Source organism: Hyla sarda, chromosome 4 (genome assembly GCF_029499605.1).
Source record: "Hyla sarda isolate aHylSar1 chromosome 4, aHylSar1.hap1, whole genome shotgun sequence".
Lineage (NCBI taxonomy): Eukaryota > Metazoa > Chordata > Amphibia > Anura > Hylidae > Hyla > Hyla sarda.
In genome coordinates, this window is record NC_079192.1 from 101,230,383 (window position 1) to 101,253,205 (window position 22,823).

Below are 22,823 nucleotides of genomic sequence, written 5' to 3' on the forward strand. Positions count from 1 at the left end.
GGGGGGGAATGACGAGAGGGATTTCACAAATATAGGCAAAAATTAATCCTTAAGAGACATTGTGTCAAAAATCTAAATAATTTCAATAACATAAAGCCAAGAATGATGGTGAGAGGTCAACCTGTTTTGTTGGGCTCACCACTGATCCTAAAAACAAACTCTTGGCCAGCAGTGGAGTAGTGGTCTGTGTCCAGTCAAGTAATTGGAGGTTATGTACAGCTCTTAGTGAGAAGCTGTCTAATTCAAATGCCACATGCGTCTCCTTTTCTAGATCTAGAGCTAAAAATCGAAATCTGCTAAATTACTTATATTTTCTCCAAATCACAAAGACGCCATAGCAGAGTTCAGAAAGCAAGATACAGGTATGTTTCAGGGTCAACTTATGTGAACTCTGCAATTTCCAGAGCTGCGTCCATGTCATGAAGAGGTGTTCGGGTGGCGTGTGCTGCGTCCATGTCATGAAGAGGTGTTCTGGTGACGTGTGCTGCGTCCATGTCATGAAGAGGTGTTCTGGTGACGTGTGCTGCGTCCATGTCATGAAGAGGTGTTCGGGTGGCATGTGCTGCGTCCATGTCAAGAAGAGGTGTTCGGGTGGCATGTGCTGCGTCCATGTCATGAAGAGGTGTTCTGGTGACATATAACCGGGACCATAGTATAGGTAAAGCTGTCTAAGACACTGTCATACTCTCTGCAGAATCACATGGATTAGAATGTTCCCATAGCCAGGGGTCAGATTGGTAAAGAAGACATTTCTGGAATGTATAATGATAACAATAAAAATATTCCTTTTATTGTTCTTTAGAGTTGTGTGTCCTGCTAAAGCAGAATCGTGTACCACTGCCACGTCGCCCTTTACTATTCACAGTGTCTTCGATGATAGTTTGATTGTCACAGTTTTGACTTCTGTATACTCTGCCAGGGCATATTCACCCCTGCAAGGCAAAGAATTGTTAGTAAGAGTATTGTACAGCAGAACACATTGCATACAGAGCAGATGTCCACATGGGCTTACACAACTATGAGCATATATTAAGCAAGCACAACTCCAGTGTATATAGCTTATCAACTTTAAATGCAATCATGCTTGCTAGTATACAACTGCATATATCGTCTCATTCATGTGTAGCTTGTAGTTCCTCAGCCCTAATGCAAAATCTGTACCAGTGTCACCTCTATCATCTTTTGGTATGCACTGTATGGTACTGCACACCTCTCATGTTTGAGGAGGACCATCGGGCCCCCAGTCAGCACTTATGGGAAAACAAGGTTGACATGGTCTGACACAGAGGATCGGATGATATTAAACTAAACCATAGACAAATTAAATTGGAATGCCACTCATAAATATCAATCTTTTAGTTTTATTATAACATGTATATGAGCTTTCGTGATTTGGGAAGACCTTGTAATACTTACTCATGTCCCAGGCACAGTCTCTTAAAGGGGTACTCCGCTCCTAGACATCTTATCCCCTATCCAAAGGATAGGGGATAGGATGTCTGATCGCGGGGGTCCCGCCGCTGGGACCCTCCCGATCTCTGTGCAGCACCCATCGTTCATTTAGAATGCTGGGTGCGGGTGGTGGGTCGTGACGTCATGGCCACGTCCCTTGTGACATCACTCCACACCCCCTCAACGCCAATCTATGGTAGGGGGCATGGCCACAGTCACGCCCCCTCCCATAGACTTGCATTGAGGGGCGGGGCGTAACGTCACGAGGGGCGGGGCTGTGACATCACGACCCCCACCACCTGCTACAAGCATTCGGAACAAAATGTTCCGAACGCTGGGGCACAGAGTGCCCTTTTAAACATAGCAAGTTCCTAATGGTGGTGATGGTGCCTGGCATAAATCTGACTCCTGCAGCTCAGCTGTGCTGTTTTCCCCTCTCCGTTCACTAGCTTTGGCTATATCCTATAGTGCAGTAGAAGGCAAGGGTAAATGGAGCAGTAGCGGGTATGCTTGAAAGCCATGTTCACTTACTATGGGACTGTCAAAGAGTACAATGTGTGGCTATCTTCTGCCGTTCCATAGTGAGTAAATGAAGCTGTAGTTGAGCATGTGCGCTGCCACTATATTCACCCAAGGGACAAATACTGAAGTAGATCCACTTCTGATATCATGGCAGATAACTTCCCCTGCTTTAGTGGGCCTCATACCTGCATCCACCTGATGCTGTCCTATTCTCTGCTACCCATTTTCAGATGGAAAATAGTGGGGATTAAATATATGATACAAATCTAGTAATACACATAAATTTACTCAATAAACACTTGAAACATGCCAGAAAGTTAAATAGATTTGTAAATTACTTCTATTAAAAAATCTTTACCCTTCCAGTACTTTTTAGCAGCTGTATGCTACAGAGGAAATTATTTTCTTTTTGAATTTTTAGTCTTGTCCACAGTGTTCTCTGCTGACACCTCTGTTTGTGTCAGGAACTGTCCAGAGCAGCATAGGTTTGCTATGGGGATTCCTGATACGGGCATCAGGTGTCAGCAGAGAGCACTGTGGACAAGACAAAATAATTTCCTCTGTTGCATACAGCTGCTAAAAAGTACTGGAAGGGTAAAGATTTCTTAATAGAAGTAATTTACAAATCTGTTTAACTTTCTTGAACCAGTTGATTTAAAAAAATATTTTTCAACCGGAGTACCCCTTTAATAGGTTCTTCAAGCTCCTGGGCTTGCCAGCAAAGCCACCCTCTCTGCACCTCAATCATTTTTTCCCTGTCCCCTGACCACACAAACCAGCTTTATCATTTGACATATTCTCTACTATTGACTACTACACACACTGCTTATGTACGAGACAAGTATCCTCCTATAGCCTGAACAATTCAACTTACAGTTCTCTGCCATTTCCTGACATCTTGAAGCCTCCAAATGGAGCCTGTGCATGGAGAGCATTGTAGCAATTAATCCTGCAAAAGAAGTTAAGGAGTGAGTATAAAGGCTTATATGTGCTAAATTGGTGTAGGAATGAATGAGGATTTGCCTCCTTTAAAAAGAAAGGAAGATGGAAGGAGGGAGGGAGAGAGAGAGAGGAGAGAAGAAGAAGGAAAAAAATGGGAAGAAAAGAAAAAAAAGAGAAAAAAGGAAAGTAAAAAAAAAAAAAAGAGAAAAGAAAGAAAACAGAAAAAGCTGCTAAATAGTTCAGCGAGTAAAATAAGATAAGTTGAGTGAATAGTGGCTTCTCGTCGAGCTTTTTGATCATGGATGGTGTGTAGTAAACATACCATCAGTAGATCGGGAGGAAGTCAGGAAGGGAGGTTGCACGGAAGTGCAGCACTCCTTGCTGGTAAGTGGAGCAAGCTAAAATAGACAGGAAAATAAGAGATGGTAGATAGCTCTGAAAACAAAAAGCAGCCGAGAACCTGAGGAAAAGGATGGTTGTGAAAGTGGAAGGAGGCAAAATGAGTGGTGTGGTGGGGCCCAAAATGAAAGTTGGAAGGTTGGGCGGTGGGGAGGAGAGGGAAAATCATTTTTAAAAATTATTTTTTATTATAAATAAAAGAGAGAGAGAAGAAAAAGAGTGAAGGCAATTTTTTTACCTCTTCTACTCTCTTCTTCTCCGTAGCCTTGGGGTTGGGGAGGGGGAGAGAAGAGGAGGGATTTGTGATAGAAGTAAATGAAATTAATATATGTGGGTTGGACAGGGCACTGAACCCAGATTTGAGAATTGTAAAGGGGGGGGGGTTCTATTTGTAAATTGTTACAATATGTGAAGATATTAAAGTAAAGGTGAATTTTTTTAGAGAACTTATAATTATTGTAATTGAAATATAATAATAAAGAATTAAAAGGAAAAAGAAAACTACATGAATAAACCCTTTTATGCAATACACATGAGTCTGACTGTACTTATCTACAATATAAATCAGGGTGATTATTACACAGGGTGATTATTGTTCAAAACAGGCCAATAATTGCCATGTGTAAAAGGCCCGGTATGGTTTTGATAGGATTAAAGGGAAAGTATAGCCTAGGGTTCTTATAGTAGGGCCAGATAAACAAACAAGTTCTTTTTTTGGAATCTGTTATTTTCTGATTGTAATTTTTTCATTTTAATTTTTTTTTACATTATTATGAGAGCAGCCATCTTGCCTGAGCTGTTTTTAAAAGCATTTAGAAATATTATTTACAGCCATTCCTATGGACATAGACAATAATAGACAGGAGCTGTCCCATTGACATGAATGGGAAAGATTTCTAGGCATGCTTTGTGACCTTTGCAGAGATCATTCTACAGGGAGAAGACTGAACTGTAAACACTATCTACTGTCTTATCTGTCTATTGGAATCTTCTCTTACTGCAATTCTATCTGTGATAATAGGGGTATGTTCACACTACAGAATCTCCACTACTATGGGGATTCCACTGTATTCACATTGGTGTGAATGGGTCTTCCGTTCCACTGCAGAAATTCAAAAATGCACAGACTGCACTGCTGTCAGTGGTAATCATGCAGGTCCGTACGGTGATAGAGCCTAAGGATTTCAATGGTGGCCACTTAGATGAAGTCTCAACTTAGTTATAGGCTTAGCAAATATAGACAGTATTAAAAATATAGACAGCAAATGAAGAATTATAAGGAAAAAAACACGAAAAATTCACACAAAAACTTGTTTTAAACAATCAATAATATTCTGATGACACAACCCCTTTAAAACACCCTGTTCATTAGCTGCACATCACCTTAGTGTAATAGGGAACATGCAGACAAGGAATTAATTATTGAGAATTCTCATTAGGAATAAAGCTAACAGGGTGATCAGCTGATTGTGCAGATCCAGCTACATGGGTGGTAGCCGTCACATCTAGCTATACCCTATTTTTCATGCAGCAGCAACATTTAGTGTTACACATTTATATTAGTATTACACCATTAAACTGAATAAATGATTATTCAATATACACACTGGCCAGGTCCATCAGACACTTTAACATTGGCTCTGCAGTGTGGCTAATAGAAGGGGGTGTGTACTGGGGACCCCTTTTATGACATCCATATACTCTGGCATATGGAACTGGGGCAACTCATACTTGGTTCAAATGTATTGGATAAAGACATTGGCTCCTGGATTCTCTCTCTGGATAGCTGATGTCCTGATACATCAAGGATAAATTGGAGGGAACAGAGAATTATGTCCACTTAAGGTCTTCTTTATCCCACAGTCTCTTTACATTAGTTAGGTAACAATATTCCACAAGGGTCACCTGGTTTCCTACACATCATTTTGGTAATAGAGGCTGCTCAGTGTGAGGACCCCATTGAAGAACAGTCAATAGCCCAAACATAGTGAGGTTGGATTTTTTTACACCAATCAAACTGAAGGAGGTAAATAACACAAGAATACAAGAACCAACCCCAATCAGGCACTGCACCTGGTAGCAAACTAAATGCTCTGAAACGTTTTCTGGAAGTGACCTGTATTGACTGTAATGCGAGTTGGGTGCTAGTAACCAACAGGTATAGTCCAACAATCCAACAAATGGCAAAGAAAGAATGAAGCTGCACTCACCCACAAACATAGCTTGAATTACTTTTATTCCTCCATGTTAAAAGGCAACTTCGAGATATCAATCCCTTGCGGGGAGCAAGAGACACAGCTCTCAGGTGCAGGAGGTGTACCACTGGATCGACCAGTTTCACAACTGACCGGAAGAAGCGTCTTCTATGATGCAAAACTAGTAAATCCAGTGGTACTCCTCCCGCAACTGAGAACTGTGTCTCTCGCTCCCCACTAGGGATTGATATCCTAAAGTTGCCTTTTAACATGAAGGAATAAAAGTAATTCAAGCTACATTTGTGGTTGAGCGCAGCTTCATTCTTTCTTTGCAGTTTGATAAAATGAAGGTGGTAGTTGATGTGATTTGCCCCAAATTTAACAAATGGTTGTATTTTCCAGTGTTGACTCATTTGCCTTGGCTCTTTGGAAACCATTCCCGCTCATCTCATCACTTTTCAAATTTAGCAGAAATGCATCACACGCCACATTCTGATGCAGTTTACGCCAATAACTGGTATAAACAATTTAGTAAATGTGGGCCAAGTTAATAAAATATAAATTATAGGAAAATATTAGAAAAAAAACAAACACACCACCCAATATCCCCAATACGCACCATACTGTTCCAGACTGCAGGGCAGAGGCGACGTTGAGGGCTTTGTCCAGGCTTTCTGTGAACACAGCAGCTGTCAGTCCATATTCTGTGCTGTTTGCTCTCTTTATCACTTCCTCTATGCTTTTGAATTTCAGAATGGACTGAACAGGTCCAAAAATCTGCAGGAAGCACAGAGATAAACTATCAGATGGATTTATGTTACAATGTCCTGATATGCAGAGTTGGTCTGGCAAACTTAGTGACGGAACTAGCATTTATGGCCTGCAAATCATTTACTTGTATTAAACAACTGGCAGGTGTGTTAGTTCTCATGTCAATAAAATATGTAGCTCGTTGTACATTTTTTTTGGGGCAGCCATCTTTAAAGATATGCTTTACATAGACATAACCAACAATAGACAGAAGCTGTCAGATTGACATGAATGGAAAACACTACTGGCCATTTTCTGTGACCTTTGCAAAGGTCATTCTACAGGTAGGGAAGCTGTGAGCTTCATCTATTGTATTTTCTATCTGCTGGTGTCACCTTTTTCTGTAGTTCTGGCCTGAACACTTTCAAGAAGCCTCCTCCTTATCACCACAGACAGAACAGGAAGTGTCAGCTTAGTTTTATGTTTAATGGTGAGAATAGAAGCTGCAAGATTTCAGCATTATTTTAAAATAAATATAGTAAAATGGAGAATTAGAAAATACATAATCTTAAATTCTGTAAAAATATGTCTAACATATAAACTTGATTTAAAGCGTACCTGTCATTATAAAGTTTTTTCATTAATTCCCCCCATCCTGTTATCCCTCCTCCTTCTTTTACCCTCTGTCTCCAGCACTCCTGAGGAGGCGTTCCCCAGCAGTCACGACATCATCTGAAACCCTGCCGGGAGAACTTCCGCCCTCTCTCTTCTATGCTACACTCGTACATGTGTAATACAGAGAGGATGGGGATCGGAGCAGACCTGCCACGCTGCACACAGCGCTCACTCTCCCCTGCATGATTGAAAGGCAGATGTGGTGTCCCAGCACCAAAAGGCTCTCCTGTGGGCTAAAGATTGCCTCGGGCATGCCTGCTGTCTGTATGTTGGGCCCATCGCTGCATTGTCTAACCTGTAATAATATGATTTATTGCTGTGTCATGTTATGTGTTAATTCCTGCTCTGTACCTTTAAGGGATTGTGGCAGAGGGATCAGGTGACTCTGGTACCCAATGGGAGACCCTCAAACCTAGCCCTTAATTCAGTGTAGGAGGGGGGGGGGGAGAGTTCAATTGTGAGGAGAGTTTCGTGTGAGAGGAGCTACAGTCCAGTGCAGTTAAAGTAAGGAGAGTGCGTTCCAGCTAGCAAGCTGAGGAGAAGCCTAACGGAGAAAGGGAGAAGAAGTCTACAAAATTCCACAGCCATGCCAAATCTCAGGAAAAGACCCCTGCGCTCAGGTGAATTGTCAAAGCCTGGTGGTAAGAAAAGCTCTTGGGGAAAATCTCTACTTCAGTCAGTCAAGTTACGTCTTTCAAGTCAGCATGTGCTGCTACTAATCTAAAAGCTGCATTCAATAGCCACTCCCAGCAAGGCGTTAGTCTCCCCGGGTTCCACTCTGCCCATCCCACTGCAACCAAAGTCTGTATTTTTTAAGTTCTGCTACCTAGAGCAAAGTAAAGAGACAGTTATCTGTAACCTGGCATTGGTGTATTTATTATCCCGCATCTGGCCCAGGAGAAGCTGTCGTATCCTCAGACATGTAGGTTAACGGTGCCCTGGCGTCACAATGTGGCACATCCAACCACCCTGAGTCACGAACAGGATCTATACACACTGCACCTCAGTCAGTTGCACTAGTGGCCACCACAAAACTCTTGGTGTGCACAAACAGGGTAATTTCTTACCGTAAGCCACCACCACAAAGAGAGTAAGTGCTGTGCTGAAATCAGGTCCCGCCTGCATTTCCTGATTTTGGTCTCCTGCCAGGCTAGCAGAAGACCAAAATCCCAGCGCAAGGTGATAGGGAATGCGGTGGTACCTGAAAGGGAGACCCCTGGTGGCCACTACTTCAGGTCTATTTTAAAATAAAAAAAAATATACATATATATTTTAAAAGAAGTATATTAGAAAGTTGTTGCTTAACATAAATCCTACAACATATTAAAAATCAATGATCAACTTTTCACAGGTTATAACACTCAAATAATCACAACGAATGCATGGACAGGCCAAATGGACCAGAATCCAGCAGACTTCCAGACAAAGGAATAAATGACTGTTACGCCGAGCGCTCCGGGTCCCCGCTCCTCCCCGGAGCGCTCGCTACACTTCCCTCACTGCAGCGCCCCGGTCGGTTCCACGGACCCGGGGCGCTGCGTTACCACCTCCGGCCGGGATGCGATTCGCGATGCGGGTAGCGCCCGCTCGCGATGCGCACCCCGGCTCCCGTACCTTACTCGCTCCCCGTCAGTTCTGTCCCGGCGCGCGCGGCCCCGCTCCCTAGGGCGCGCGCGCGCCGGGTCTTTGCGATTTAAAGGGCCACTGCACCGCTGATTGGTGCAGTGGTTCCAATTAGTGTTTACACCTGTGCACTTCCCTATATCACCTCACTTCCCCTTCACTCCCTCGCCGGATCTTGTTGCCCTAGTGCCAGTGAAAGCGTTCCTTGTGTGTTCCTTGCCTGTGATTCCAGACCTTCTGCCGTTGCCCCTGACTACGATCCTTGCTGCCTGCCCCGACCTTCTGCTACGTCCGACCTTGCTTCTGTCTACTCCCTTGTACCGCGCCTATCTTCAGCAGCCAGAGAGGTTGAGCCGTTGCTAGGGGATACGACCTGGTCACTACCGCCGCAGCAAGACCATCCCGCTTTGCGGCGGGCTCTGGTGAAAACCAGTAGTGACTTAGAACCGATCCTCTAGCACGGTCCACGCCAATCCCTCTCTGGCACAGAGGATCCACTACCTGCCAGCCGGCATCGTGACAGTAGATCCGGCCATGGATCCCGCTGAAGTTCCTCTGCCAGTTGTCGCTGACCTCACCACGGTGGTCGCCCAGCAGTCACAACAGATTGCGCAACAAGGCCAACAGCTGTCTCAACTGACTGTTATGCTACAACAGTTACTACCACAGCTCCAGCAATCATCTCCTCCGCCAGCTCCTGTACCTCCTCCGCAGCGAGTGGCCGCTTCTGGAATACGACTATCCTTGCCGGATAAATTTGATGGGGACTCTAAGTTTTGCCGTGGCTTTCTTTCCCAATGTTCATTACACTTGGAGATGATGTCGGACCAGTTCCCCACTGAAAGGTCTAAGGTGGCTTTCGTAGTCAGCCTGCTGTCTGGAAAAGCCCTGGCTTGGGCCACACCGCTCTGGGACCGCAATGACCCCGTCACTGCCTCTGTACACTCCTTCCTCTCGGAAATTCGAAGTGTCTTTGAGGAACCTGCCCGAGCCTCTTCTGCTGAGACTGCCCTGTTGAACCTGGTCCAGGGTAATTCTTCCGTTGGCGAGTATGCCGTACAGTTCCGTACCCTTGCTTCAGAATTATCCTGGAATAATGAGGCACTCTGCGCGACCTTTAAAAAAGGCCTATCCAGCAACATTAAAGATGTTCTGGCCGCACGAGAAATCCCTGCTAACCTACATGAACTCATCCATCTTGCCACTCGCATTGACATGCGTTTTTCCGAACGGCGTCAGGAGCTCCGCCAGGATATGGACTCTGTTCGCACGAGGCGTTTCTTCTCCCCGGCTCCTCTCTCCTCTGGTCCCCTGCAATCTGTTCCTGTGCCTCCCGCCGTGGAGGCTATGCAGGTCGACCGGTCTCGCCTGACACCCCAAGAGAGGACACGACGCCGCATGGAGAATCTCTGCCTGTACTGTGCTAGTACCGAACACTTCCTGAAGGATTGTCCTATCCGTCCTCCCCGCCTGGAAAGACGTCCGCTGACTCCGCACAATGGTGAGACAGTCCTTGATGTCTACTCTGCTTCTCCACGTCTTACTGTGCCTGTGCGGATGTCTGCCTCTGCCTTCTCCTTCTCTGCTGTGGCCTTCTTGGACTCTGGATCTGCAGGAAATTTCATCTTAGCCTCTCTCGTCAACAGGTTCAACATCCCGGTGACCAGTCTCGCCAGACCCCTCTACATCAATTGTGTAAACAATGAAAGATTGGACTGTACTATACGTTTCCGCACGGAGCCCCTTCTAATGTGCATCGGATCTCATCACGAGAGGATTGAACTGTTGGTCCTCCCCAATTGCACTTCTGAAATCCTTCTTGGACTTCCCTGGCTTCAACTCCATTCCCCAATCCTGGATTGGTCCACTGGGGAGATCAAGAGTTGGGGGCCCTCTTGTTCCAAGGACTGCTTAAAACCGGTTCCCAGTAAACCTTGCCGTGTCCCTGTGCTTCCTCATGTAACCGGTCTCCCTAAGGCCTATATGGACTTTGCGGACGTTTTTTGCAAAAAACAAGCTGAGACTCTACCTCCTCACAGGCCTTATGATTGTCCCATTGACCTCCTCCCGGGCACTACTCCACCCCGGGGCAGAATCTATCCTCTGTCCGTCCCAGAGACTCTTGCCATGTCTGAATACGTCCAAGAAAATTTAAAAAAGGGCTTTATCCGTAAATCCTCCTCTCCTGCCGGAGCCGGATTTTTCTTTGTGTCCAAAAAAGATGGCTCTCTACGTCCTTGCATTGACTACCGCGGTCTTAATAAAATCACGGTTAAGAACCGCTACCCCCTACCCCTCATCTCTGAACTCTTTGATCGTCTCCAAGGTGCCCATATTTTTACCAAACTGGACTTAAGAGGTGCTTATAATCTCATCCGCATCAGAGAGGGGGATGAATGGAAAACGGCATTTAACACCAGAGATGGACACTTTGAGTATCTGGTCATGCCCTTTGGTCTATGCAACGCCCCTGCCGTCTTCCAAGACTTTGTTAATGAAATTTTTCGTGATCTACTATACTCCTGTGTTGTTGTATATCTGGACGATATCCTGATTTTTTCTGCCAATCTTGAAGAACACCGCCAGCATGTCCGTATGGTTCTTCAGAGACTTCGTGATAATCAACTCTATGCCAAAATAGAGAAATGTCTGTTTGAATGCCAATCTCTTCCTTTTCTAGGATACTTGGTCTCTGGCCAGGGACTACAAATGGACCCAGATAAACTCTCTGCCGTCTTAGATTGGCCACGCCCCTCCGGACTCCGTGCCATCCAACGTTTTTTGGGGTTCGCCAATTATTACAGGCAATTTATTCCACATTTTTCTACCATTGTGGCTCCTATTGTGGCTTTAACAAAAAAAAATGCCGATCCCAAGTCTTGGCCTCCTCAAGCGGAAGACGCCTTTAAACGACTCAAGTCTGCCTTTTCTTCGGCTCCCGTGCTCTCCAGACCTGACCCATCTAAACCCTTCCTATTGGAGGTTGATGCCTCCTCAGTGGGAGCTGGAGCTGTCCTTCTACAAAAAAACTCTTCCGGGCATGCTGTTACTTGTGGTTTTTTTTCCAGGACCTTCTCTCCGGCGGAGAGGAACTACTCCATCGGGGATCGAGAGCTTCTAGCCATTAAATTAGCACTTGAGGAATGGAGGCATCTGCTGGAGGGATCAAGATTTCCAGTTATTATTTACACCGATCACAAGAACCTCTCCTACCTCCAGTCTGCCCAACGGCTGAATCCTCGTCAGGCCAGGTGGTCTCTGTTCTTTGCCCGATTTAATTTTGAAATTCACTTTCGGCCTGCTGATAAAAACATTAGGGCCGATGCTCTCTCTCGTTCCTCAGATGCCTCTGAAATTGAACTCTCTCCTCAACACATCATTCCTCCTGACTGCCTGATTTCCACTTCTCCAGCCTCCATCAGGCAAACTCCTCCAGGAAAGACCTTTGTTTCTCCACGCCAACGCCTTGGGATCCTCAAATGGGGTCACTCCTCCCATCTCGCAGGTCATGCGGGCATCAAGAAATCTGTGCAACTCATCTCTCGCTTCTATTGGTGGCCGACTCTAGAGACTGATGTGGTGGACTTTGTGCGAGCCTGCACTATCTGTGCCCGGGATAAGACTCCTCGCCAGAAGCCCGCTGGTTTTCTTCATCCTCTACCTGTCCCCGAACAACCTTGGTCTCTGATTGGTATGGATTTTATTACTGACTTACCCCCATCCCATGGCAACACTGTTATTTGGGTGGTCGTTGATCGATTCTCCAAAATGGCACATTTCATCCCTCTTCCTGGTCTTCCTTCAGCGCCTCAGTTGGCTAAACAATTTTTTGTACACATTTTTCGTCTTCACGGGTTGCCTACACAGATCGTCTCGGATAGAGGCGTCCAATTTGTGTCTAAATTCTGGAGGGCTCTCTGTAAACAACTCAAGATTAAATTAAATTTTTCTTCTGCATACCATCCTCAATCCAATGGACAAGTAGAGAGAATTAACCAGATCTTGGGTGACTATTTACGACATTTTGTTTCCTCCCGCCAGGATGACTGGGCAGATCTTCTACCTTGGGCCGAATTCTCGTATAATTTCAGAATCTCTGAATCTTCCTCCAAATCTCCGTTTTTCGTGGTGTACGGCCGTCACCCTCTTCCCCCCCTCCCTACCCCCTTGCCCTCTGGTCTGCCCGCTGTGGATGAAATTTCTCGTGATCTTTCCACCATATGGAAAGAGACCCAAAATTCTCTCTTACAGGCTTCTTCTCGCATGAAGAGATTCGCAGATAAGAAAAGAAGAGCTCCTCCCATTTTTTCCCCTGGAGACAAGGTATGGCTCTCCGCTAAATATGTCCGTTTCCGTGTCCCGAGCTATAAGTTGGGACCACGCTATCTTGGTCCTTTTAAAGTTTTGTGTCAAATTAATCCTGTCTCTTACAAACTTCTTCTTCCTCCTTCTCTTCGTATCCCTAATGCCTTTCACGTCTCTCTTCTTAAACCTCTCATCCTCAACCGTTTTTCTCCTAAATCTGTTCCTCCCACTCCTGTTTCCGGCTCCTCGGACATCTTCTCTGTCAAAGAGATTTTGGCCTCTAAAAAGGTCAGGGGAAGAACTTTTTTTTTAGTGGATTGGGAGGGTTGTGGTCCAGAAGAGAGGTCCTGGGAACCTGAGGACAATATCCTGGACAAAAGTCTGATCCTCAGGTTCTCAGGCCCCAAGAAGAGGGGGAGACCCAAGGGGGGGGGTACTGTTACGCCGAGCGCTCCGGGTCCCCGCTCCTCCCCGGAGCGCTCGCTACACTTCCCTCACTGCAGCGCCCCGGTCGGTTCCACGGACCCGGGGCGCTGCGTTACCACCTCCGGCCGGGATGCGATTCGCGATGCGGGTAGCGCCCGCTCGCGATGCGCACCCCGGCTCCCGTACCTTACTCGCTCCCCGTCAGTTCTGTCCCGGCGCGCGCGGCCCCGCTCCCTAGGGCGCGCGCGCGCCGGGTCTTTGCGATTTAAAGGGCCACTGCACCGCTGATTGGTGCAGTGGTTCCAATTAGTGTTTACACCTGTGCACTTCCCTATATCACCTCACTTCCCCTTCACTCCCTCGCCGGATCTTGTTGCCCTAGTGCCAGTGAAAGCGTTCCTTGTGTGTTCCTTGCCTGTGATTCCAGACCTTCTGCCGTTGCCCCTGACTACGATCCTTGCTGCCTGCCCCGACCTTCTGCTACGTCCGACCTTGCTTCTGTCTACTCCCTTGTACCGCGCCTATCTTCAGCAGCCAGAGAGGTTGAGCCGTTGCTAGGGGATACGACCTGGTCACTACCGCCGCAGCAAGACCATCCCGCTTTGCGGCGGGCTCTGGTGAAAACCAGTAGTGACTTAGAACCGATCCTCTAGCACGGTCCACGCCAATCCCTCTCTGGCACAGAGGATCCACTACCTGCCAGCCGGCATCGTGACAATGACAGCCAGCATCCACTATACATCTTCAATTTAATTCCAGCAGCATTACAAGAAACTTTTCAACCCTTCCTATGAGTATGCTTGACAAAAACCCATACAAATGGGAAGAGTCGAAACCTTGCTTGTAATATAATGCTGCCACAATAAAATTGAATACATGATGTGGATGCTGGATGTAATTTATTCTTATGTTACACAGTTTTGATCAGTCAGGGTCTCAGTAACACTAATCCGCTCTCCTCTTGACTCCTGAAACTGAAGCTCAGACCCTGCATGTCTGTTGCTATTATAGTAGACACTTTATAAGTGGCAACATCTTACTCTTCTATTGGATAAATATGTGCTTGCATGTTAATAGGGTCATCAATAGTGTTGAGCACAAATATTCCTAATGCAAATTCTTTTTGCAAATATCGGCACTTCGCGATTTCGCGAATATTTAGAATATAGTGCTGTATATTCGTAATGACGAATATTCCTTTTTTTTTAGTTTTTTTCACATGCTAATTTATACAAGAATTTTCCATGCGAATTTGCGCATGGAAAAAAAAGTGATCGAACATAGCGAATATGCGAATTTCGTGAACATAGGACAAATAATCGTCAATATATTCACAAAATATCGAATTCGAATATGGCCCCTGCCACTCATCACTAGTCATCAATTGTTTGAACACCAATATATCAGATAAACATTCGATTAAATTACCTCTTCTTTTGCTATCCTCATGTCATCGGTCACTTCAGAGAATACAGTGGGCTTAATAAAAAATCCTCGTTCTCCAAGGGCACAGCCACCGCACTCTAATTTCGCACCTTGATCTTTTCCACTCTGTATATATTCCAGCACCTTGTTGAACTGCTCTTCATCAATCTGAGGACCATAGGGACAGATGTGATCAGAACACGAATTAGGCATTAAAGGTCCATCTGACGTATCTATACAGCCATAACATGTAAATAAGACACTAAAAGTCCATCTGTTGTATCTGTTCACCAATCAGCCATAACATTAAAACCACTAGTGAAATAAATGAGGCAGCAACAATTAGTTCTAGAAGCTGCTGTGCAGTATGCAGAAAAAAATGGCATAAGGCAAAAAGAGATTTTGTCACAGGCTAAACTGTGAGAGCATCACGGAAGTGGCAGGTCTTGTGGGATGTCCCACTATACAGTGGTTAGCAGCTACCAAAGGTTGTAAGGGCCCCCAGTGAATTAGAGAGAGGGTCATAGGCACCCAAGGCTAGCACATCTGGTCCAATCCTAGGGAAGAGCCACTGTAGTACAAATTGCCTTAAAGGGGTACTCCACCCCTAGACATCTTACTCCCTATCCAAAAAATAGGGGAAAAGATGACTTATCACGAGAATCCCGCAGCTGGGACCCACGCAATCTCTGTGCAGCACCCGGCATTCCTTTGGAATGCTGGGTGCGGGAGGCACCCCCCCACTCCCATAGACTTGCATTGAGGGGGTGTGGTGTGACGTCACAAGGGGCGTGACCATGATGTCACGACACCTGCCACTCACTCGAAGCATTCAGAACAAAATGTTCCCAATGCTGGGGCAGCGGAGTACCCCTTTAAAAATTTGTGCTGGCTATGATACAAAGATGTGCATCTCAGTTTACTATTTATAACTGTGTAGGGGTCAGAGTGCCCATGTTGACCCATGTCTACAGCCAAAAGTACAATGGGCATATGGGCATCAGAACTGGACCATGGGGCAATGGAAGAAGGTCTGGTTTAATGAATCATGTTTTCTTTTACATCACCTAACCAGCCAGGGAAATGCGCATCGCTTACCGCTCCCCACATCTGGGTACATGATATGAATTAATGATGAGTGATTGCCCCATACAGCTGAGGGCACATGATCTGAACAGTGGAAAATGGGGTGAGGGATCCTTATTGGGTTCCTGTGCCATCCTACAGCACTAATTGATACATTGGGTGGATATATACTTACCTGGTTGTATATAATTATCATTAATTACATATTGAGAATCTTTATGCTAAATACATAATTTCTAGTATAATTGTTCATTTCGAATTCTGCGATTCTACATATTTAACTTTCATCATGATCTATTGTCTTATAATAAGTACATCATTGCTCTATGCCTGTACCTGAGGACCCTGTTCTGTTTTGGGGTCAAGAGGATCCCCAAGAAGCCGTCTTTTTGCATAATCCACACTCCGCCTGACAAATTCTGGATACACTGATTCCTCTACGAAGACTCGGGAGGCGGCTGTGCAGCATTGTCCTTGGTTAAAGAAGACGCCTTGATGTGCACATTCTGCAGCCAGTTCCACTGCCAAAAACAGAATAAATTGGAGAATGCTGAGATGTCCTATTTTATAAAGCCAAAATATACTATTTATAGTAAATATAAAAAAAGTTAAGTTTTACTTCTATACAATTGGAGGGAAAATAAGTTTATAAGTTGGAAAAAGATACATGATTCCCAGTGCATTAGAACTTACAATCAGCGTCGGCAAAGACAATGCAGGGGTTCTTCCCTCCAAGTTCCAAAGTGACGCGTTTCAGGTTGCTCGCAGATGCTGCCTCTTTGATCAGTTTTCCAACCTGGATGCAGAAGATCACAAATAAAGTCACATTTTATTCTCCAGCACAAATTGTAACATTCATTATTCAGCTGGAAGCTGTAGATGGCGCCATTGCTTTACACAAATATATTGCATTGAGTTTTCAAAGATAGCAAATAAGCAGAAAACTAAAGAAGTATTCTGAAATGTTTTACTTAACACTTTTATTCTACATAAAATCATTTTTTTTTTTTTTACAAAATAAAATAAATATTTCAAGCATTGCAGTTATAAGTCAACAAAGCACTAACGTTAATAATAGCCATACTACCACCTATGACCACTAGAGGCAATTACATTCTAAGGTTATTTTTCATACAATTCAGCTGTATTATGTAAGTTACAGGGTTTATACAGCACATAACTTATTTTATATCCTGTAAAACAGATGAAGGTGTAATTTATAATGTTATTCATTGTAATCACAAAGACCTATATGAAAGGTGGGTAATATATAAACTATATTTCTAATGAATCTGTAAACAAATATTTTATTTTTACTATTCACCAATAGAAACATAGAATGTGTCGGCAGATAAGAACCATTTGGCCCATCTAGTCTGCCCAATAATCTGAATCCTATGAATAGTCCCTGGTCCTATCTTATATGAAGGATAGCCTTATGCTTATCCCATGCATGTTTAACTCCTTCACTGTATTTGCAGCTACCACTTTGGCAGGAAGGCTATTCCATGCATCCACTACTCTCTCAATAAAGTAATACTTCCTGATATTACTGCAGAAACCTTTCCCCTCTAATTTAAAACGATGTCCTCTTGTGGTAGTTTTTCTTCTTTTAAACATGTTCTCCTTCTTTACCGTGTTGATTCCCTTTATGTATTTAAATGTCTCTATCATATCCCCTCTGTCTCTTCTTTCTTCCAAGCTATACATGTTAAGGTCCTTTAACCTTTCCTGGTAAGTTTTATCCTGCAATCCATGTACTAGTTTAGTAGCTCTTCTCTGAACTCTCTCTAGAGTATCTATATCCTTCTGGAGATACGGCCTCCAGTACTGCACACAATACTCCAAGTGAGGTCTCACCAGTGTTCCGTACAGTGGCATGAGCACTTCTCTCTTTCTACTGCTTATACCTCTCCCTATACATCCAAGCATTCTGCTAGCGTTTCCTGCTGCTCTATTACATTGTCTTCCTACCTTTAAGTCTTCTGAAATAATTACTCCTAAATCCCTTTCCTCAGATACTGAGGTCAGGACTGGGTCAAATATTCTATATTCTGCCCAAGAGTTTTTACGCCCCAGGTGCATTATCTTGCACTTGTCCACATTAAATTTCAGTTGCCAGAGTTCTGACCATTCTTCTAGTTTAATTCTGGAACTTCATTTTTATTTGCATTTTCAGCTTTTGAAATGTACAAAAAAGATAGCAAAGGTATATTAGTACATGAAGTATAATAAATGAAGTAAATTCAATTCCATTCTAACCCTGACACTTGGCAGTAAAAGGGTGAACAGGTCTGTCACTTGCAGATACGCATTCTCAAGCCTGACACTGAACTCTTAGCGGTGATTTAAAGGATAATTCCACCATAACATTTTTCACCATCTCAAAATGGCATCATATGGGGCGATTACTGTCCTCTTACCACCATTGAAGCCACATGCACACTCAGAAGAGCCAAGTATAAATGTGTATGGGCCAATCAGGAGAGATAGCTGTCATCTGATCAAACATTTTTAGTTATTTCTGTAGCCAAACAGTATTTTCTCTGTACAGAAAAGGGGTAAGAACACCAAAACAGCTGTATACATATCAGAGACTCTTGGTTTTGGAGGAGACTCTGATTTAAAGGGGTACTCCGCTGTCCTGCTTCCGGAGCTCCGCTCTCCAGCGTCCGGAAGTTTATTGTTCCGAACGCTGTGTGCGGGCTTCTGTGTTCAGGGCCGCCCCTCGTGACGTCACGCCCAGCCCCTCGTGATATCATGCCCGCCCCCTCAACGAAAGTCTGTGGGAAGGGGGCGCGACTGCCGTCACTCCCCCTTCCCAAAAACTTTCGTTGAGGGGGCCGGCGTGACATCACGAGGGGCGGCCCTGAACACGGAAACCCGCACACAGCGTTCGGAACAATAAACTTCCATACGCTGGGGAGCGGAGCTCCGGAAGCAGGGCAGCGGAGTACCCCTTTAACTAATATGTTATAATCTTCTTACTTGTAAAGGAGAGCTAATTTACAAAACTTAGATATTAGTAACAACAGTGCAATAGAGCACATGATATTGCCTACTATACTTTTCTTGTTTTTTAACCCTTACACAAATGCCATATCTTAAAGTGCTTAGTAAAATAAAGTTCTTATTGACACTAAATCTCAAGAGATATTATCATGTAAAAGAATTCCAAAATAATGGTATAACTATGGTATCATGAGGTCAGGAAAATCTATCATTTGTATTTTCCATTAGATCACACATTGCTTATGCACAGCACACGGTACAAATTACTTTAGCTTTAAATGAGAACTCCAGCAAAAATGTTCTTATCCCCTATCCACTAGATAGGGGATAAGTAGCTAATTGTGAGGGTCCAACCACTGGGACCCCCTGCGATCTCAGGAATGGGACCCGGCGCTCAATGAGAAGCATGTGCTGCAGAAAGCATGCACTCCATTCATTTCTATGGCAGCGTTGAGGAGACCCGAGTACAGCACTCGGGCATCATCGGCGCGCCAACAGAAATGAATGGACATGCACTCCTCACCGAGAGAGTCAGGGTCTCATTATGGAGATTGCGGGGGTTCCAGCGCTTGAACCCCCCGCGATCCTCTACTTATTCCCTATCCTGTGGATAGGGTATAAGTTAATTTGGCTGGAGTTCTCCTTTAAGTTTACAATTCTCCATACTTACTTCTGTAGAGCCAGTGAATGCAACTTTGTCAATGTCAGGGTGATGTGATATGGCAGATCCAGCTGTGGGCCCATAACCTGGCACTATATTCACTACACCAGAAGGGAAACCAGCCTGCAACATAAAAAACAAATACAAAACAGTAAATTCCACTTAAATGGGTACTCCGTCCCCAGACATCTTATCCCCTATCCAAAGGATAGGGGATAAGATGTCTGATCGCGGTCGTGAACATTTTGTTCCAAACCCTTGGAGCAGGCGGCGGGGGTCGTGACGTAACTGCCACGCCCCTTCTTGTTGTCTTGATGACACGCCCCCTCAATGTAAGTCTATGTATATATCTATATATATATATATATATATATATATATATATATATATGTATATATATATATATTATTTATTTATTTATTTTTTTCAAATGAACTGGTGCCAAAATATAAAAGGTTTGTAAATTACTTATATTTAAAAATCTTAATCCTTCCAGTACTCCATCCGTCCATCAGCTGCTGTATGATCCACAGGAAGTTATTTTCATTTTTAATTTCTTTTCTGTCTGACCAAAGTGTTCTCTGCTGACACCTCTGTCAATATCAGGAACTCTCCAGATCAGGAGCAAATCCCCATAGCAAACCTATCCTGCTCTGGACAGTTCCTGACATGGACAGAGGTGTCAACAGAGAGCACTGTGGTCAGACTGAAAAAAAACAACTTCCTCTGTAGTATCAGCAGCTGGTAAGTACTGGAAGGATTAAGATGTTTTAATAGAAGTAATTTACAAATCTGTTTAACTTTCTGACACCAGTTGATTTTAAAAAAAATAATAAAAAAATGTTTTCCACCGGAGTTCTCCTTTAAATCTTATAGGGTGAAAAAACTGCTGGGGTCCTGGGTTCAAATATGAACAAGGGCAACATCTGCATGGACTTTGTATGTTCTCCTGTTTGTGTGAGTTTTCTCTGGGTACCCTGGATCATTCCCACGCTATATAAACATACTTTTAAGTACTGTATAAACCCAAATAAACTGAAGTTTTAAAGGGGTTAAACTTTTATTTATATATATATATATATATATATATATATATATATATATATATATATATCAACTGGCTCCAGAAAGTTAAACAGATTTGTAAATTACTTCTATAAAAAAATCTTAATCCTTTCAGTACTTATGAGCTTCTGAAGTTAAAGGGGTACTCCGCCCCTAGACATCTTATCCCCTATCCAAAGGATAGGGGATAAGATGTCAGATGGCCAGGGTCCCGCTGCTGGGGACCCCAGGGATCGCTGCTGCGGCACCCCGCTATCATTACTGCGCAGAGCGAGATTGCTCTGCACGTAATGACGGGGAATACAGGGGACGGAGCGTCGTTACATCACGGCTCCGCCCCCCGTGATGTCACGGCCCGCCCCTGTCAATACAAGTCTATGGGAAGGGGGCGTGGCGGTTGTCACGCCGCCTGCCATAGACTTGCATTAAGGGGACGGGCCGTGATGTCATGAGGGGCGGAGCCATGACGTCACGCTGCTCCGGCCCCTGTATCGCCCGTCATTACGTGCAGAGCGAACTCGCTCTGTGCAGTAATGATGGCGGGGTGCCGCAGCGGCGATCCCCGGGGTCCCCAGCAGCGGGACCGTGGCAATCTAACATCTTATCCCCTATCCTTTGGATAGGGGATAAGATGCCAGGGGCGGAGTACCCCTTTAAGGTTGTTCTTCTCTGTCTAAGTGCTCTCTGATGACACGTGTCTCGGGAAACGCCCAGTTTAGAAGCAAATCCCCATAGCAAACCTCTTCTAAACTGTCCGTTTCCCGAGACGCGTGTCATCAGAGAGCACTTAGACAGAGAAGAACAACCTAAACTTCAGAAGCTCATAAGTACTGAAAGGATTAAGATTTTTTAATAGAAGTAATTTACAAATCTGTTTAACTTTCTGTAGCCACTTGATATATATAAAAAAGTTTTTTTTCCTGGAATACCCCTTTAAATACTGTATAAACCCCAATGCGAATGATGACATGCTGTGTACAACTCTGTGAAATATGTTGGTGCCATATAAATTAAAAAAATATATAGATTTTTCAGTTTCACAAAAGAGACAGCTGCCATGATGATGCTCTGTAGCCAAATATAGAGCATTACACCGATATATAAGCCTACCTCTTTTATTAATGATCCCATATAAAGTGACGTGAGTGGCGTTTGCTCAGCCGGCTTTATTACCAAGGTGTTCCCACAGCATAGAGCTGGGGCCATCTTCCAAATCAGCATCAGCAGGGGAAAGTTCCACTGTAAGGATTATATATGTTGATATATTAGATAAAAATTACAATGTCCTGATATTTCCTTATGACAGTGTTTTCCAAACAGTGCGTCTCAAGCTGTTGCAAAACTACAACTCCCAGCATGCCCGGACAGCCAACGGCTGTCCGGGCATGCTGGGAGTTGTAGTTTTGCAACAGCTGGAGACACACTTTTTGGAAAACACTGCTGGTAAAAGGAGCTATTCGCAAATACAAGGGATACTCACAGGTGTGATGGCCCCACAAACTCCAATAGGCTCATGTACGGTATAGCAGAGATAACTTTCATCTAAAAGAACATAATAATATTTTATGGCACAAAGAAAAGGTGGGGCACTTGTGATAAAACATTGTGAATGCTTGGCAGGAGATAAAAGCTGCCACCGTATATTGGCCCTCACTTACTATTGCAAACCCGACATGTTTTGTCGGGTTGTGCGCCAGATTCTGTCGCATTGCACCAGATTCTGTCGCATTGCGCCAGAATTTGTGCCAGAATTGAAAAAACCCGACTAAGGCTGGGTTCACACTATGGTTTGTAACTACGGTTCCCGTATACGGCTGGGAGGATGGGTGGGCGGGGCTTAATCGCGGCGCCCGCACTCAGCCGTATTCGGGAACCGTAGTTAATGTATGTCTATGAGCCGACCGGAGTGAACCGCAGCCTCCGGTCGGCTGCGTTTTTGGCCGTATGCGGTTTCCCGACCGCAAGCAAAAACGTGGTCGACCACGTTTTTGCTTGCGGTCGGGAAACCGCATACGGCCGAAAAAGCAGCCGACCGGAGGCTGCGGTTCACTCCGGTCGGCTCATAGACATACATTAACTACGGTTCCCGAATACGGCTGAGTGCGGGCGCCGTGATTAAGCCCAGCCGTATACGGGAACCGTAGTTACAAACCGTAGTGTGAACCCAGCCTAACTCTCCATTTTGCTAAGAAAACCAGAAAAAGGGGCGTGGCTGCCAGGAAAAAAGGGCGTTGTCTCGGAAAAGGGGCGTGTTCCCGATATTTTCACAAAAACCCAACATATTT

At 44.6% G+C, this 22,823-nt stretch overlaps 1 protein-coding gene across 1 annotated transcript in view; it reads right to left on the reverse strand.

The window, feature by feature from the left end:
• ALDH1A3 (aldehyde dehydrogenase 1 family member A3) overlaps nucleotides 1–22,823 on the reverse strand; it is a 36,905-nt gene continuing 14,082 nt past the window's right edge. Inside the window, exons 5-13 of the mRNA XM_056571791.1 lie at nucleotides 22,019–22,080; nucleotides 21,649–21,777; nucleotides 19,483–19,596; nucleotides 16,494–16,596; nucleotides 16,137–16,321; nucleotides 14,718–14,882; nucleotides 6,130–6,287; nucleotides 2,849–2,923; nucleotides 1–932 (exon numbers count right to left, since the gene is read on the reverse strand). Of these exons, the coding sequence (XP_056427766.1) occupies nucleotides 860–932; nucleotides 2,849–2,923; nucleotides 6,130–6,287; nucleotides 14,718–14,882; nucleotides 16,137–16,321; nucleotides 16,494–16,596; nucleotides 19,483–19,596; nucleotides 21,649–21,777; nucleotides 22,019–22,080 (1,064 nt within the window). The 3' untranslated portion in view covers nucleotides 1–859. The remainder of the gene's footprint in view (nucleotides 933–2,848; nucleotides 2,924–6,129; nucleotides 6,288–14,717; nucleotides 14,883–16,136; nucleotides 16,322–16,493; nucleotides 16,597–19,482; nucleotides 19,597–21,648; nucleotides 21,778–22,018; nucleotides 22,081–22,823) is intronic.